The 17,554-nt window shown below is 42.5% G+C and overlaps 1 protein-coding gene across 1 annotated transcript; it reads left to right on the forward strand.

The window, feature by feature from the left end:
* The first annotated feature begins 81 nt into the window (after nucleotides 1-81).
* On the forward strand, nucleotides 82-16,610 carry EMG1 (EMG1 N1-specific pseudouridine methyltransferase). The gene is made up of 6 exons (XM_069243019.1): nucleotides 82-386; nucleotides 9,715-9,816; nucleotides 9,949-10,090; nucleotides 11,550-11,608; nucleotides 11,908-12,057; nucleotides 16,196-16,610. The coding sequence occupies exons 1-6, from the start codon at nucleotides 192-194 to the stop codon at nucleotides 16,307-16,309; spliced, it is 762 nt and encodes a 253-aa protein (XP_069099120.1). The 5' UTR covers nucleotides 82-191; the 3' UTR covers nucleotides 16,310-16,610.
* The last annotated feature ends 944 nt before the right edge of the window (nucleotides 16,611-17,554 follow it).

Below are 17,554 nucleotides of genomic sequence, written 5' to 3' on the forward strand. Positions count from 1 at the left end.
CCCGCTGTGCATTAGGAAGCAGAAATAATCTCTTCTGCTCCCTCCTGTATAAATAGCAACTCCGGAAGTAGGGCCTGGACTACTTTCAAGATGGCGGCGTGGGAGGTCCGAGAGAGGCGTGGCCAGGACCGGAAAGGGGGTGTTTGAAGTTCCACTACGGTCGTTCAGTGACCACGGTGTCCTTTCCTAAGATGGCGGCTCCCGGTTATCAGGCACGTGAACCAAATACTGGAAAACGTCGCCGCCGGGATCAGGGCGAGGAAGATGGAGATGAAGAAGAGCGGGGTGTAGAACCATGGAAACTACGTCGTCTACCCGGGGGAGCGGGAGTCTCTCGCCGCAGGCTGCTGGTGGTGCTGGAGGGGGCTAGCCTGGAGAGCGTTAAGGTAATGCAGCGTTGGATCAAGCCGTTCCCCTGAGAGCCAGCCCCCTGCTTTACATGACTGGCAGTGGAACCAGTCTGGGAACGACTTGACCGGAAGTTACGTGTTAACGGCCTCTAAGTGTTCGTTCGTACAGTTTGCGTAGCCTCCCTCAGTATAGGTAGTGTTACAGAGTAGTGCCTTTGGTTTGTTATGAAATGATATTGAACCCCAATCCACACAGTGCACTTTCTGTTCACTCTGAAAATACCCCGATCCACTTCCAAAGGTGCTCCTTAAAATTTGTAATGTGTATTTGCTTGCATTCAGGCCGTAAATAAGTCTGGAATATATTGCGTAGGAAATTGATTGAGTGATCTGTGTTACGTGTCTCTCTTTAAAAAAAAAAAAAAAAATCTTGCACTTTATCGTTTTGAAGGACTGTCACGTCCTTTCCAAATGGATGGAGTTAAACGTTGCAAGTTGTTGGGAGCCGTTTATGGTATCCGTTTCAAACAGTGAAATCAGTATTACAGATTTGAAGAAAAAGGCATTTGTATTTGTTAAGAATATTTCTACTGTGATCAATATGAAGCCTAATTGGGGACAATGTTACTTCCCAACAAACAGATGGATGTCCGTTAGCGGATCTGCAGGGTTGCTGCCAGGTTAGCGCCTGTAACATAATTAAAGAGTCTGAAACGTGTCAGATTAGGAGAGCAGTCAAGGAGTCATGAGTTACATTGTTACTATGAATGGGACTTCGCCCCAAACCCAGTTTCGCTTACATCCTATGTCGGCTTCCCATGTCCTTTTCCCAGTCATTACTTTTGAGGTGGCGCCTACCTCAGCCAGGAGAGAAAGACAGGAAGTGAGGGGTAAACCCACCATCAACCTTGATGCTATAGGAACCCTCCTACTCTCAGCATTTCTGTATTGCTGGAGGACTCAGCGGTTAATAAGAACAGTAAAATATTCTTTGACACATTCAGTAGATTTCGACAGAGGGTTGCCCTGCTAAACACACTGCACTGTAGTATTCCCAGCAGTTAGTAGATTACCCATTTCCAGTCCATCTACCACCTACTGAGTAAATGTGCCTAACTCATCTACTAAAGAGTAGGCGGGAGGGATCTTCCTGTCTTTCACTCATATTAGCTGAAGTCACATTGGCTATTAAAGTCCAGGGGTAAGGCCCCAGGGCATGACTGTATGGCGATTGATATGATCAGTTGTAAACCTGAGATCGTGGGGCGGTCACTTGCTTACCAATGTATTCAACATCTTCCTGAGCATTAGGTTACCCAGCTCTTGGGCATTATCGGGGGTCGCCCTGGTTTTTGAGAAGGGATACCGAAACACCCCAAGTGCTATAGACCCATTTCTTTAATTGACAGCTCTGTGAAGATCATAGGCAGGGTCACGTACTCGCACCTTAAAGATTGGTCCAAACAAAATAACATCCCAACCCCCTGTCAGTACGGTTTCAGTTCAGGGGTGGGCAAAGTGCAGCAGTGTTAGAACCTGCATCTCTTGATGGGCAGGTACAATATCCGAGGTGCTGCTAACTGTACCTAGCCTTTATGGCACACGGGATCGTCAAAGAGAAAACAACATTCCTTGTCTTTTTGTCGGATGTTGAGGACTCTAGTTCTGGATTTTGTTCCTTTTCAAAATCTTCTTTCGCCAGCCTTCAAGAAAGACAGGTCAGAAACATTTCATTTGCTAAGAGGCAAAGGGAGCAAACACCAAGGCAATCAGGCAGGGAAGACTGTGTTCTTATCAAGAAACCAGCTTTCCTGACTATGCTCAGTAGAGCTTGCTTCAGCCTTTGGGAGGAAGGATAATGTGTTTGAAATCTTTATGGCAAAATTCTACTTCAGATGTGTGGGTTCATCGGGTAGTAAAGGGCGGATACCAAATAGAGTTTTTGGGAACTGGAATCATTCCTACGCCAGAGCCTTTAGATCTGCTCAGGAAGGAGCCACTGAGAGTAACTCTTCAGTCTAAGGGCCAAAAGCGCCCTCGTCCCAGTTCCAAGGAAAGAGGGGGTTAGGGGAGAGTAATATAATTTTCCTGTTTTACAAACCGATCATATCAGACTGATAATAGATTTGGGAGGAGTGAACCAGTGGAAAAAGAGACTTCCATTCAGAGGATTTATGTTGTGATCGCCCGGTGTTTATTCTTTACTCTGGTAGTAGTAATTACGATCTTTTGCTGTGATTCTTCTGTCATGGTGCTTCCCTCCGAACCCAGCAGGACTGGCAGTTGCCACTGGCTGGTGTGAGGAACATCACACGCCGAAGAGCAGTACTGAATAATGCCTTTTTGATGATGATTATTGATTGAAGGACTCTCTTCATTACAACTCTATCCCTTTAATTCTCAGCAATTACTTTATGATAACAGTGGACCTAATGGACGCCTATTTTCACGTTTCCTATTGCAAGCAAGCAGGCATTCGAGAGAACTCAGGTTTTTTGCTTTAAGAAAGCACTATTAGTTCAGATATTGCCATTTGCGATGAAGTCTGGCCCAGGGTATTTACCAAGTTGATGAATCCCTCGGTGGCACTTCTACATCTGCAGGGTTGGACTATCTTTCAGAACTTGAATAATTGGCCCCTCTATGCCCAGTTGAAGGAGGGAGTGCTGTAGGGATAACATGTAATAAAGGATTGCCTTCAGTGCCAGTCTATTTATCAGTCTGGTGGAATGCAAGCTAGACCTATCTCAGGACAGTCTGTTCATTCAAGCACAGCTCAGGGCGGATATGGGTAGGGTGCTCCTTCCAGAGGATGAGCAGTAAGATTAAGGGTAGCGTTTAACTGTTTGTTAACCCAGGCAAAAGACCCAACAAGGTTGTGGCTCACTGTACAGGAACACGCAGTGTCCTTTGCATTCCACGCTTGCTCTGGGGAGATGGTCGTTGAAGTAGAGTCTGAGGTCTTAAAACTAGAGAAGATTATCCGTGATTTTTGGAGACCTTGACACAGTTCACGGAAGACACTGTCCATCATCATATCATTTGGAAAGGCAACACATCAGCGGTGTCGTTTATAAACAGGATCTGAATCTCAACCTATTGGAACTAAGGATTAGGGGATGGGCAGAGAATTATCCCTTTTCCCTGAAGGCATTGCACATCAGAGGGTTAGCGAATGTAATTGCAGACAATCTGTGCATATTGTTTACATCATCCCAAATTGTTTCTGACTCCTCAGATGTTTACCCCAAAATGCCAAGGATTCGGGGAGCCTCTCACATGTTTATTTGCATCATAAGGCACGCAGCTCTTGGGGTAGATTCACTGGCTTCCCCTTATCCTCCTCGGCTCCTTTATGCATTCCCTCCTATTTCTCATTAGTTTCAGCATAGATTATAGGATTTGTGCCTTTAGGCCTTGCTCCTGCTGAATTCCCTTCTTAAAAACCTTAAAACGTCTGCCCCACTGGAGGATTCCTCTGACACCTACCCCCTCCAAATTATCTAAAAAATGTGAGTTTCTTGCCTCTGCAGAGGCTTTGTCGGGTTAGAAGGTGAGATGGGTGGTCTCCAAAAGAGAGCTGCACAAGAACATTTATCAGAAATCACTTGAGGTTCTAGGCGCCCCTCTACTTTGAAGTCCTACTGGGAGCACTGGAGACATTTCAAGGAATGGTGTTCCCCATAGTCTTTGTCAGGGTGTGAGATACCGTCAGTATTTTAATTCCTACTGGATGGGTTCAAGAAACAATTGTTGGTGTTTACCTTGATGCATTATTGGGCAGCCATTAGAGCATTAAGGTAGGCAAAGGGAGACTTTGGCAAATACTTTGATTTGGTAGTTAGACTACTAAAACGTTTTGCTTTGTCTAGATCTATTTCTAGACCAGCTATTCATCTGCTGGCTCTACTAGTAGTAGTTGTGTACTCATTAGAGTGTCATTTGATCTGCTGTGTCGTTTGAACCGCTGATCTGTGTTGATCTAAAGTACTTTTTTGGTAGCCATCACCTCAGCTAGACGCATTGGCAAATTGTGAGTCTTATGTAACCAGTCTTCTTAAAAATAATGGCGAATGAAGGTTGATTCAAACATAGTCAGGCCTTCCTTTCTAAGGTAACTTTCAAGATGCCTAGAGAGCTGGACATTTTATTAACCCTTTCACAAATCTACATACAGTGACTGGAATTGGTGGAAAGTAAATAGTTGCTGTATTAAGTAGCCCTTCGAGTCTGTGCGAAGCCACAAGCTAAGCTGCTTGAGTATTTGCCAACTCCTCTCCAATCTCTTCCCACACTGGAAACATTTAGAAAAGTATTCTTGACGAATGCAGTAGTAAACCACTTTCCAAGGTGCCAATAAAAAAAGGGATTCTGGGAAAGTGAATTTGCAGTTGCAGAGATTATCAGATTAGCAAATATAGTTGTAAATTTTGCTCATGAGAAAGTGTGATTCACAAAAGTTTGCTATGAGTACGGATTGCAGGTTTATCCTGTAAACTCTTGTGAATTCCTGAAAGTCATAAATCTACACTAATGCAAGGGCATGTACCCAATTTATTTTCATGCTGCTACTGATGCTTTTACTCTGTTTCACCATTTTATTTATATATATATATATATTGTTTTTTTATTTTAAATTTTGGCATTTTACTAAATACTGTGTCAGATAAATGGAATATTATTGTAGCAGATCAGTTTAGCAAAAAAACATTTCTCCAAGTTGCGCATTTTATTTTGAAAGCAAACAATACCCAGACTTGCTTTAATATTTTGCATACAATGAGGGGGTATCCTGAGAGCATTATAAATTGCATCAAATTGTTATCCTTTGCAAACATATGCATCTTGTTGTACTGGAACGATTGTCAGTAATGTAAACTGAGCTTACCTCATTTCCTGAGAGCACTCACTCTGATAGTAAAGGCTTTGCATTAGTAAACCACTTATGCTAGTTTTAAATACTTCATGTGGGTACAGACCTTGCCTTAGGGCTGTCAGTCCTCTTTCGCATATTCATGCTGTGCTGCTGCAAGCTGTCAGATACAGGGTTTGTCCTGTAGGGGTTTTCTGCTTGTCCAGTTGACAAAATAAATATGAAAACTTAATACCAGACCTTATGTTCTGGGCATTGTGAGATAGGAATTCCATACCCCTGTATTCTGTATGTCTTGCGGAGTCTTTGGAGCAACTTTTTGCAGTGTGTGAATATTCCTGGTGTGAAAAAAGGTCACCTTTGCTGGTCTGGCAAACACCTCCAGAGGAAGGCGTCTTTGAGGTGGTACGAGTGCCACAGTAGTTGATTCTAAGGGTAACTTATCTATTTTTCAAGTTTCCTCTGTTAAGCCCAGGGATCCTGCCGATAATAAATACATCTTGTCAGTGCACGATTGAGTGGGAACTACTTCACTATAATTTGAAATTACAGAGTACTGCACCAGTTGTTTTAACTCACTGATCTGAGATGATTGGAGCCTCTGTCCATTACTTTAAACGCCCTGACATGTTCATTAGCTCACTGAGCTGCCTGAAACGCAAGGATCTTCTAAAAGAGACATTTCCATGGCTTTCTGATGTTTTAAACCAGTGACTTGCAGGCTGTTTATGGATTTCTAACCATTGAACTATCCCACAGGGATTGGAGTCCGCCATCTACAAATTCCACACTGAAAGCTCTGCATATTCTGTCTTACCTCTCTGTTACGTTTGAACTCAGAGTAGATAAGTTGTGTATTTTTCTGCTACCTGTCATTGATATAATAATTCTTTTGCTTGCTCTCTCCTCTGCTTCTTTTCAAGCATTGGTTCAGTTTTACATGAAGTCTCCTAATAAACGTGTGTGTGTGTTTTTTTCCTCTAGTAGGTAATTTTGTGTTTACTTTCACTAGGCTAGAACGCTAAATCTGTGTTCTCGTGATCTACTTTAACTGGGCCTGAGACCTTTCCTGTGTATCGAAGCACCTTCTCCGGAAAAAACACCCTTGCATTGGTGGAGTAACTAACTACGCCCTTTTCTGATGGCAAGTGGAGAATTGCCCTTTAGGCAAATTCTACAGATTAATCTGAGGAGAACTGCTCCTGGCCTAAGAGAATGTGTGACAAACAGGCACTGGTGAAGGTGTTGCTCAGCCTGATCTGGATGTCTATCTCGGAGTCCTGCACACTTTGAACACGTGCTGTGCAGACGTGCCCTGGAGAGCCAGTGTTTGGTAACGGGGAGAAGGAGTTGCAGAGCTGATGGTGCCCTGCACATCATTAAGCACTGATTTACCTCTTGAGAGGCTGCATTGAACCACCTGGGTTTACAACCACACAGTGCCAGTTTTCCAGTGGAGTCTCTTCACTTTGAGTACAGGCGAGAAACGACTCGACACAGAGGCCCTGCAATACTGCAGTTTTGAAAGACCCACAGAACAAGGTTTTCCTGTATTGACAAGAATCTCCAGACTAGTGAGAATAGGAACCTCTGCGAGGACCCTGGTTGGAGTGAGTATTTGAGCCAGCCTCCCACTCTACCCTACATGGTGTAGCATATGTATAACGTCCAGTCGTATACAGATTAGGTTCAGTTGTAACATTGACTTTACTAGATACCGGGTTCCTAGTATAATTAGGAAACAGATATGGTACTATTGAACTTGTGTATTTGGATGGTCAAAGAACAACATGGCAACAGTGACTACAGGCTAGCCGCAAATCCAAGCAGTTCCATGGCACAAAAGTCAAAGTGAGGTGCTCAACAACACTATTAACACATGTGTTGCCACCATGTGTGAGCCCGAGATACCAGTTTACCGTAAATAGTTAAATAATAGTGAAGCAATCAAAGACATATGCAAAAAAACTGTACTTAATATAGTGCCTAATAGAATAATATGTGGAGATGTAATTCAGAACAGAGTATATAAAAGAAAACATCAAAGCATATAAACAAATATGGGTTTCACCAATATATTACTATCATTGAAAGTTTTAATGTCACTGACAATGCCGTATGGAGAGAAAGAACAACAAATCAATATTGAGTACAGGATATACAGTTAATGAAAGAAAGATCAAAAAAATGAAAATGTGTTCTCATGCACCAAACGCATGAAGAAGATAGTGTCCATTCATATGACATTCCATTTAACAATGAGATAATAAGTCCACTGTATGTGAGACGTTCGCTGATGGAAGTGAATACCAGTTCTTGTGATATGTATCGAATAGTCCAATCTATACTAGACTGATTAGTTGAAGATGGCAACTCTCAGCCCATATGATGCAGTGGACTCATTATTTAATTCTTAATACTCTAGCTCTGGGCCCAGCACAAGAACAATCGCATAAGGTTTGCAGCTTACGCCATCCTAGACCGACAGCATGTTCTCTTGACTAAAAGAAACACAGCAACCACCCTGTGCATCACAGGCTTCAGAGAGACCTCCAAGTAGCAGATCACTCACTCCCCCACAGCTGAGTTTAGGTGGAGGATCAGAAGACCTGCATGTGCCCCCAAGTCCCCATAGGTTTAGGGAGTAGCCCAGCTTTTCCGTTACTGAGATATTGAGAAGTCCCCTCCATTCCTTGATAATGACCTACCTTGAGTAAACTGAGGGTTTTTTCACTGTTCTGAAACAATGGAATATGTCCTCTTGTTTCTCTTGCATAGAACACCTAGTGAGCTTTGTGTATAATGTTGCTGTGGTGATTGGCACAGGCAAGTTCATGGGGACCATTTGATAAGTACATGACATATTCAGTGCTTCATGGAATAAGGAATCGCCAAGTACATGTTGAGTCATTTTGATTTGAGTTTTTGGATAAATAAGGACTAGTGCTCTGTGCTTAATTTGAGGTTCGGACCTTCTTTTTCTGCCTCAGTCATTTACTGCGAGCAAACGACACATATGGGAAAGACGGAGGAAGAGAAAAATGAAAAAGTGTAACAAAGGGAGAAAGCAGGAAGCTGCAAGTGTGCACTGAAGGGGCAAGGAATGGCTTTAAATGGATCAGATAGGCCCGAGATTGCTTGAGGATTACGCTGCCTCAGCATTCTGTGCTCGCACATTTAATTGCAGCAGTCGCAAGTTTCAAAGAAAAGCGTTTGGCACCTGCACATTTTTATTTACAAATCTAAGCACTGCTAGTGCTGTGTTCTGCAAGAGAAGAATTAAATATCAGTGTGTGTCGTTTAGGTCAGTGGTCGCCAACCTGTGGTCCAGGGACCCCTGGGGGTCCATGAAGCCTCCTTAGGGGGTCCGCAACTACTTAAAAAATTAAATAATAACAGATTAGGACTCCAGCTATCAGGAATGCCTTGGGGAGGGGTGGGGGGAGGTTGATTGCAATAAAAATTCAGGGATGGTTCCATGGTTCCAGTAATGATAAAGTGTGGGTCCACAGAAGTCAAAAGATGGGGAACCACTGGTTTAGGGTGTTAGCTTTCTATTTTCACTGTGTGCTTTTTTAAATCTGTTTTATGCTATGGGTGTGTGCGAAAAAAAAAAAACAACAAAGCCAAATAGCTCAACTATGTGGCTTTTTCAAAAAAATTTCAAGCCATGTTATGCAGCATCGTAGCTGCTGTGCAGCATGTTTTCAAACAAAACAAAAAAAAAGCGCTATGACATGGCAGGTATTGACCACACCATAGTGCTTTTTTTTTTTTGCTTTCAGTCTTGATGCAGACCAGCCGTCCAGCATGAATACAAAACATTGACAAAGCCAATAGCTTCAAGATAGGCGAGACCTTTTGGCTTTGCCAATGTTGTTATAATATGTATATGGAAAGACAATCAGTATTTGTTAATCATTATCATCAAAACATTTTTGTACTTTGAGTCTGGAATAAATTCACGTGTAATTCGATATTGGATTGATGCATATGCTATCGTCCAAGCTATCTTCTGTATTGTTCTGGAACCATTGTAGTAGGTGAGTGGTTAAGATTGATGTGGATGAGTTGGTTTGTTGACAACCCAAGAAGAGCTTTGATTCGCCAACATGGAAACTGTAACATGTCAAACCACCATGCTACACAGGAAGTGATTTTTGCTTAGAAGTTAATTTTGTTCGATAATCATATAGGTGCATTAGGGGGGAAATCTGGGGGATTTCTTTTTTCTTTTTTTCTATTTTTTTCTTGTGTTTTTTTTTTTTTTTTTAATACAGGCTGCAGATCCAGGTACCAAATTTCATGTCACTCCTCTGCTGTGAAGATACCCTATTTTGTAACCATATCTTTAAGTTCACTTTCTTTACTGTAACCGCAGGTGGCATGATCACTGCTCACAGGAACAGTGGATGAAGTGAGAAGAGTCTCTGCAGAGTAATATACCTTGTGTCTCAAAGCATGTGCTTTTTCTGCTCGGATTCTCTGTAGGTTGGTAAGACTTATGAGCTTCTGAACTGTGACAAACATAAGTCCATGCTGATAAAGAACGGCCGTGACCCGGGACAAGTGAGGCCGGATATTGCACATCAGGTAGAGTCAAAGAATCTCAGAATCCACCATAAGCTTTGGAAACATGTACTGAACCTCTATACTTCATTGATTTCTCCTTTATATTTGTGGCGCTACATTGAGTTAAAAAGATATCCTTTCCTTCCCATGCAGAGCCTTCTGATGCTTATGGACAGCCCCCTTAACCGCGCAGGCCTGCTGCAAGTATATATCCACACTCAGAGGAATGTTCTGATCGAAGTTAATCCACAAACCCGCATCCCCCGCACCTTTGACAGATTCTGCGGACTCATGGGTATTTTTACATCTTACTTGGTGAAAAAAAGGCGATTGAAGTTAGGATGCAGGGAATACAACAAGATAGGAGTGGAAATTTCCCTGCAATTCTCTTTATTTCATACTCTAATGATGTGAACTAAGAATACTTCAGATTGAAAACTGACATGAGGGAAGATTAAAAAGGATACAATTGCCGAAGATGTTCTTTCTATAATACGGTCATACTCCTCATTTACATTTATTTGGCCCTCCATCCACACCCTTGCATGTCACCTTGACCCTCTATACAGGCCCTTTCCAGAATGCACCATACATCATTGAGGACACCCTGTTTTAAGGAGATCACATTTAGTCACGATGCTTAGATTTTTGGGACAAAATTAACCTCCCTTTACTATGCCATTTAGAAGGGACTCTATTTCCTGACCGGCCATCATTCTGCCTGTTGTGTACAACTATGAAGATTAGCTACACTTGCATCACACCACTAAACTTCAGCCAATGTCCAGAGTTTGTATAACTTCCTTCCCCTGCATTCCATGGTTCTTGAGTTCTCCTTGAATGTTGCCCTAAGCCATTATAGCAGGTGGGTCAAGGTCTGGAGATGTTTAATTTCTTCCATGAGTTCCATTAGTTCACTCTCACCCACAGTCTCAGACAGTGAACTTAGACTGACCACCAGTACCAGATCCACCCTATATAGTTACTGGTGACATAAAACAGTAATGCTGCAGAAGGAAACCATTCTCACATTATGCTGTACACTCAGGAGGTTGGAGCAGCAGATCTCTGCTCTGTCTGAGAAAACCGTGTGCACTGATGACCTTGGGAAATAAGCGAGTTCCCCTTGGGTGCTTTCCGCATCAGGCTTTGTGGATACTAGCAACATTTGTAGAACAGAGCCTTGAGATTCAACTCTTAACGAATATTGGAAGAAGTCAACCAAACACCCTTTAAATGCCCCCTCCCAGTATGCCATAAATAACAGGGCAGACTGTTTGGTACCACATAAAGTACATAGTTGCATGCTACACAAAAATAATGTTTGAAAGGACATGGACTTTCCTCCATTTGGCTTGTTTGGACCTGCAAAAATGACCTTTTCAAAGGTGCGGATATAATTTGCAAGGGGCTTGGACCGAGGACAAGGTAGAATCAGGAAATGAGATGATGACAAAGAGCAAGTATTAGCTGGATGAGGTGTTGCCCCTCAAGCTGTGGTATTTGTCAGTGCCTAGGGCTTAGGCCTTGAGATAGTGGGTGACCCTCTGCTTTTTTAATGTGAGTTCATTTGTGTGGCTAGTGAGTTCCTCAGTGCAATTGAAAGATGGGAATGCTCGCAATATTCTTTATTTCTTACATTGTTAGTGTGAGCTGGAAGGATTGAATCCACAGTGATCTTTACTTCTTGAGGCTGAAAGAGAGGTTTTTCGATTTTTTGTGACTTGTGGATTTTCCTCTTTTCCACAATACAGTCCAGCTGTTACACAAGCTAAGCGTCCGAGCAGCAGATGGGCCACAGAAGCTCCTAAAGGTAAGTGCTGCTAGGCCCCCTTTAAGGACCCCTTTTGATAAACCTCTTGTGCATGTGCATCAATCCTGGATGGTTGGTTATTATGTGAGTGCCATGATCTCTTACAGGTGGTGCTTGTGTTCACTCTTCCTTCTGAAAACAGTTGATGGCATTGGTAGACTTCCACGGTTTGCATGCTCTAATGCATGCCATTCTCTGCGCCCATGGCTCTGTTATCTGTGTTTGGTTGGGTAGCAAGGTGCCCTGTGGTTCCATTGCTCAATTAGAAAGAGTTTGATGCATCCTATCTCCACTCACAGGTGATCAAGAACCCGGTGTCGGATCACTTTCCCGTGGGCTGCCTGAAAATCGGCACATCCTTCTCCTCACAGCAGGTGGTTAATATTCGAGATCTGGTGCCAGAGGCGGAGCCCGTGGTTTTTGTGGTGGGAGCTTTCGCCCATGGTGCGGTGAGTCACTGCGTGCAACATTTTCGGAGTTCCTGTTCCTCTTTATTTATTTATTTTTCCCACCTTCCTTTCCTTCATTTCTACCCCAAGCCATCTCATCTGGCCACTCCTCTGACCTTTCTTTCTCAGTTTTTATCTTCTCTAAATACTCACCCTCCTTTATATTCTCCCTATTTTCTCTGCTTTTATTCTCCCTTTTTAGGTCGAGCTCTTCGACATGTTGTAATATTCTCTGTGGGCTTTAACCACAGCCATCTCACGCCCATCAATTTCATTCGCTCCTCGCCTTTCAAAATTACATTTATTACATAGGTAAATGCTTTACGTTTGTACTGCTTTGCGACTACTTTGATTTATTGATTAGTGCACAGCCTTTCAAATCTTCTGAACATGATATTTTCATGCAAAGCTGGATGACCTCGGAATTGAAATGAGATATTCCAGTTGGTCAGTGGTAACTTATGGGTCCATGTAGAGGTTAAGAGTTGGAGAGAGAATACATCTATGAATGGGGTGGGCAGGACACCTTGATGCATATGCACTGAGTAGAGATGAGGCAAGAGATTTTAATTCACTAGCTCTAATCTTCTAGGTATGACAAAAACCACGTAAGGACCGTTCCATTCTTTTGCTTACAGTCTTTGTAAGTGTGGATGAATCACCACGTCGAAGGATGCACACAAGTCGGGGAGGACAAGTAGGCATTACTTATCTTGGTCAAGGATGCGGAAACTGCTGTCTACCATTTTTAGAGTTACTCTCTGCAGCCACCAGGGCGGACCCCAAATTGTATTTTATCTACAAGTTCAAAATAATTATGATTATGTGATTACCTAGGTAACTTTTCAAATCTGCCACGCCAGCAAACTTTTTTTTTTTTTTTTTTTAACACGGGCAACTTTATCTACTTTTGAGCAGTCGGGGACTTTACCTGGCAGTAGTGAGCAGACTTCAATACAGTATGACCAGCAAGGGGTGGCAGAGATATTGGCATTCTTTAAGGGCGTTGTTAGAATAGGTTTGGAGAAGTGAGTGAGATTTGGTGATTATTCTAGTCACTTCTGAGGAGAAATCTTTACGTTGGGTCAGATTTAAAAAAAAAAAAAAAAAAAAAAAAAATTCAGCTTTTAAGGTAAAAGTGTAGTAATTCTTTAGTGTCGGAGGTGGACAAGGGAGAGTTCAGGTTTTATCACTTTCTCTACAAAAAGTTGGAGGACTGTTTGTATGTTTCAGTGTAGGTGCTGCTTATGGTAACTAACTGGTTTATCAATAGTGGCCTGTTTCACTTTCTCAAACAGTTGTTTTTTTGTTTTTGCCAGATCGATCATTTATTAATATGCTTAGATTTCACTTTGAAGATTATTTGTGTTTTGGCTGTCATCTCTTAAGTTAGGATTTGTTACCAAGTCTGCTCTTGTAACCCCAGATTCCAGTTTCCATTAAGTTCTTTGACTAGCATGATGATCTTGGGCTTTTCTGACTTCTAAGTTCTATTCGTGCCAATGAGTCCATAATCCTGGTCCTATCTTTATTATGATGTAGTGATAGGTTGGTTGAACTGGGCTAGGGCAGGTTACTGACTACTGAAAAAAACCTCAGTACAGAAGTGGTAGTTTTTTTTAAATATAATTTTAACCCAGGTGATAGTTGTATTCTCCAAGAAAGATGGAAGACTCAGCGATGACCTCTGTCAGCTGATATACAAATAGCTTACTGTTTCCAGGCGGATGGTAAATGATCTGAAGTTGGATTTGCTCCAGGTCCATTTATTTTTTATTTTTACTGTAATCAAGATATTAGAAGCTAGAACATTGGTCATTCGTTTGCAGGCTTTTACAGTTAATGCTCTTTTTGTGGGTGACTGGTACCCCAATGCTTATTTTCTCTTTTCCATTGATGTGGATGAGGAGCTATTCCAGTGGAGCTAGAATGTCCATCACCGGTTAAGATTTGTGAAGCCAAGTTTTGGGCAGCAAGATCAGGTCAGGATTCTCAGAGGAAGTAATGTCTCCAAGCCCCACTCCTTCCTTTTACTACTTGGTTGCAAATACGCAAGAGGCTCTCCAGTGTGACTTGAGTGGAACAGCTGAGAGAGGTGGTGAGAGATTTTAATTCACGCAGGTTAACTTGATGGATGCCTTTCTCCTCGGCTGCAATTGTTTTCTAGATATACTGAAGACTGAAATGTGTGTGTAACCCGTGTAGTATTGAGTCTTGACCTGAAATCATATTCGTTAAATAGATTTTCAGTGTCACTTATAGGGAATCTGGGAATCGCTGATAACTTTCAAGTCTTTGTTCCTGTTCGTGTTTCTGTAAGTCTTCCTTTCGGTTGTGATTTTGTTTGACGTGGCTGTTCGAAGAATATTGGGTTGATTAATAAGTGCATTGAATTTGTCATTCTAGTGGGCTTTTCAGTGTGTTAAGAATTAGTCATACGCTGGTAAAGAGTCAAATTTGTAGGTAGGCTGTTAGTGTTAATGAGAGTTCAGGAATTGGTGTTCACAGGCAGGACTTAACATTTGACTAATTTAAACTTACCTTAGTCCATCTTGCAATCAGTGACAGTGTGTCTGTGTGATATCATTGTTGAGGTTTTGGATTCAGCTGTGTTTTAGTAGGAAGTCCAACAGGGAGCCTTTAAAGGTGGTGGTAGGAAAAGCTGACGTAGGCAGCAGGTAGCTGCCTGCAGTTGTACAGTTACGTGAATGTGGAGAAGAGTGAGATCACCTTTTTTATGGGAGTTTCTAGAGAGGCGGTATATGTTAAGGATTTGGTGATCTCGAGGTAGAGGCGTCTGCTTTTGTGACCGGGAAGAAAGAGTGATAACCGTGTTGGCAAGAATGAGATCTCCTTGTTGGAGTATCTTATGATGTAGAGTTCATTTCGTGTGCATGGTGTGAGGAAAAGGCGTGCTGGTAGATTGTATAATGGCTCTTGGTTAACTGGAGAGAATGGGGCAAGCTGAGGAGAGAGAAGTTTGGTTGGCAGAAGGGCTATGGGGGAGTTCCAGAGGAGACTGACTTACTAGAGTTCCAAGGGGGAGTTGGAAGTGTCAGTATTATTTTGCGAGGTTTTCATTCGTGCCTTGGCTCATGATTTTGCAATTGTCGAAGAGGCAGACACTGATATTTGTTCAAAATGCATTCGAGGGCATGATGGTGAGTTTGTCTATATGGGATTTTGGAGTTACAATTGACATACAGGTTATTAATTAATAGCTTTGCACACTGTGATGGTTTGTGAGGGGGACAAGATGGAGGGTTAATATTGATTAATAAAGTATTTCCAGGTGCTCTTTCATAAGGATGTGTTTAAAATGTATTGTTGTATATTTCAACAGGTGAGACGAGTAAATGATCCTAAATAAGTTGGGTCCAGATTTGAGTAGATGACTGGTTCGTTATAGAAACTACATAGACTGTTGACTTCATATAGTCATTTCATTTGTTTTTGGAGAATTCTATTTTTTCTCTGTTATGATGTGTTCTTGAACCTGCATGTGTGTGCAGGTATTACTGGTTCAAAAACTTAATTAAGTTTCCAGTGATGGAAAACTGGTGCGAAAGGCATTTTCTTCTCTCTTCCTTTCTCTGTTTCTCTGACCTCTCATCACCCCTCCCCTCAATATTCCCTTTTTCAGTCAGTCCTGATTGCTTTTTCTCTTGGTCTCTTCCTTTACTACTTTTCCCCATTTCTCCAGGTGCTGCTGCATCAGTCCCCCCTCTGATCCCTTTTCTGCCCTCCTCTCTCATCCGTCCTTTTATGCTTTCTTTCCCTTCTGCTCTTAAGCTGGGTCTCCTTTCGGTTGTATGTCTGCATTTTAAGACTTCTGGTTGACTTTGATAGCTTTGCTGTACCATGTGACTTGCCCATGCTTCTCCTTCCTTTATGCCTCCTTTTGCTTCTTTTCTTTACTGCTTCCCTTTACTGTGTCTTTTGAACTTGGATCCTTCTTCCTCTGTTGCTCACTTCTGTTATCCCATGTTTGCTCTGTTCTATTTCCCTCATGCTTCTTGCTGTTTCCCTTAACCTTCATACTTTCTACTTCCCCTTCATTGTCCTTCCTCTTTGCTTGACTGTCGTATACACACCAGACGCAGAGGAAGCTTTGCTAATGGGTCTTCTACCTACACAGGTGAATGTCGCGTACACGGAGAAGACTGTGTCGATCAGTAACTATCCGCTTTCTGCTGCGCTGACCTGTGCCAAGCTTTGCACAGCCTTCGAGGAGGTGTGGAAAGTGGTGTGACCTTCACCTTGCTACCAGATATCTACATGACCAGCATGCAGTGCCTGCTCCTGCTTCTGAGACAGTCCATCGCCAAGACTTTTAATAGCCAACTCTGTTTGGGGCTGCATGGCTATTTGTGGATAGCCAAGAAAACTATTGTAAGAAAAAGAGACCCACCTCAAGATATTGTGGATTGCTGTCCTCATCCGGGGAAGGACTCTCAAGCGTCTCCTGGCAACTTCTGCGTAACATATGCAGTTTGTGTTTCTTTTGTCTTGGGCCATTGAATTAAATTAATTCAGTTTTTTATTTTTAAAAATGGACCTAGATTTATTTGTATTATATATTGGTTGATTGATACAGGATATGTGTGAGGAGTTTCTCTGGATAAATTGCTCACCACCACCAGAAAATAACCACTTTGACAGTTCAAAGTGGTTCCCACTAAAAAGACTGGGCTGTCTCCTGGAAGTTTCAGAAGGACCAGACAAGCCTCATCTCAGCAGTGGGTGTTGCAGTATTTACAAAGTATACGTGTGGACCAGATAATCTTCCCTGTTTCTTGGTAGTTCGCTGCATTTCTTTTTCGAGAGCTGCTCAGTCAACAAGTAAGCTATTGGACAGCCGTGGACGGTGCCTTTCTCTCGATTGTGTGTTTGATAGTGTGCAGAGAATATCTAGTGAGGTTTCTCATGGAAGTGAAATTATAATATTCAAGGGAATAATTTGGCAAGTGGTGGGAAATTGATAAGCTCCCACAGTGGAGGACGGGGTGTAGACAATGTGCAGTTTGAGAGAGCGTACCTGCCAGGCGCTCACAGTAGCAGGAAACCGGGTTTCTACCGGACTGTGTACGTTTTCATGGAAAATTTATGAGATGGGTATTATACAAGAGGATCCCTCTCGCTGTAGATTAGTAATCCGCTAGGAGTATCCACAGAAGCTGTCAGTGGTAACCAACGAGGTACAGACCATGAGGATCCTCGCAAGAGCACTTAAGGAGGTATCGCTGTTCTGATTCCATCACCACAGGTGGTGGAAATGTCACAGGGCTTGGCTTCACTGCATCAACCTTAAAGTGCAAAGCTACACCCCCAGCACCCCACCACACAGTTCAGGGTTACAAAGGCTCCAGGTTGAAGGAGGAACCTGCTTGGTTTTGCAACGAGGCTGCACCCTGTAGGAGAAGAGGTTGAAATTGGCAAGGATTGGGATTGACAAAAAAGGCATATGCCACACTTATCCTACCAGTGCTGGAGAAGG

This window comes from Pleurodeles waltl, chromosome 7, assembly GCF_031143425.1.
Source record: "Pleurodeles waltl isolate 20211129_DDA chromosome 7, aPleWal1.hap1.20221129, whole genome shotgun sequence".
NCBI classification, from domain to species: domain Eukaryota; kingdom Metazoa; phylum Chordata; class Amphibia; order Caudata; family Salamandridae; genus Pleurodeles; species Pleurodeles waltl.

Bases quoted from the DNA above. Each gene is read 5' to 3' on its own strand.
- EMG1 (XM_069243019.1), top strand. From the start codon at position 192: ATGGCGGCTCCCGGTTATCAGGCACGTGAACCAAATACTGGAAAACGT. The intron at 11,609-11,907 runs GTAAGTGCTGCT...CTCCACTCACAG, and splicing joins GGCCACAGAAGCTCCTAAAG to GTGATCAAGAACCCGGTGTC. The intron at 12,058-16,195 runs GTGAGTCACTGC...CTACCTACACAG, and splicing joins GAGCTTTCGCCCATGGTGCG to GTGAATGTCGCGTACACGGA.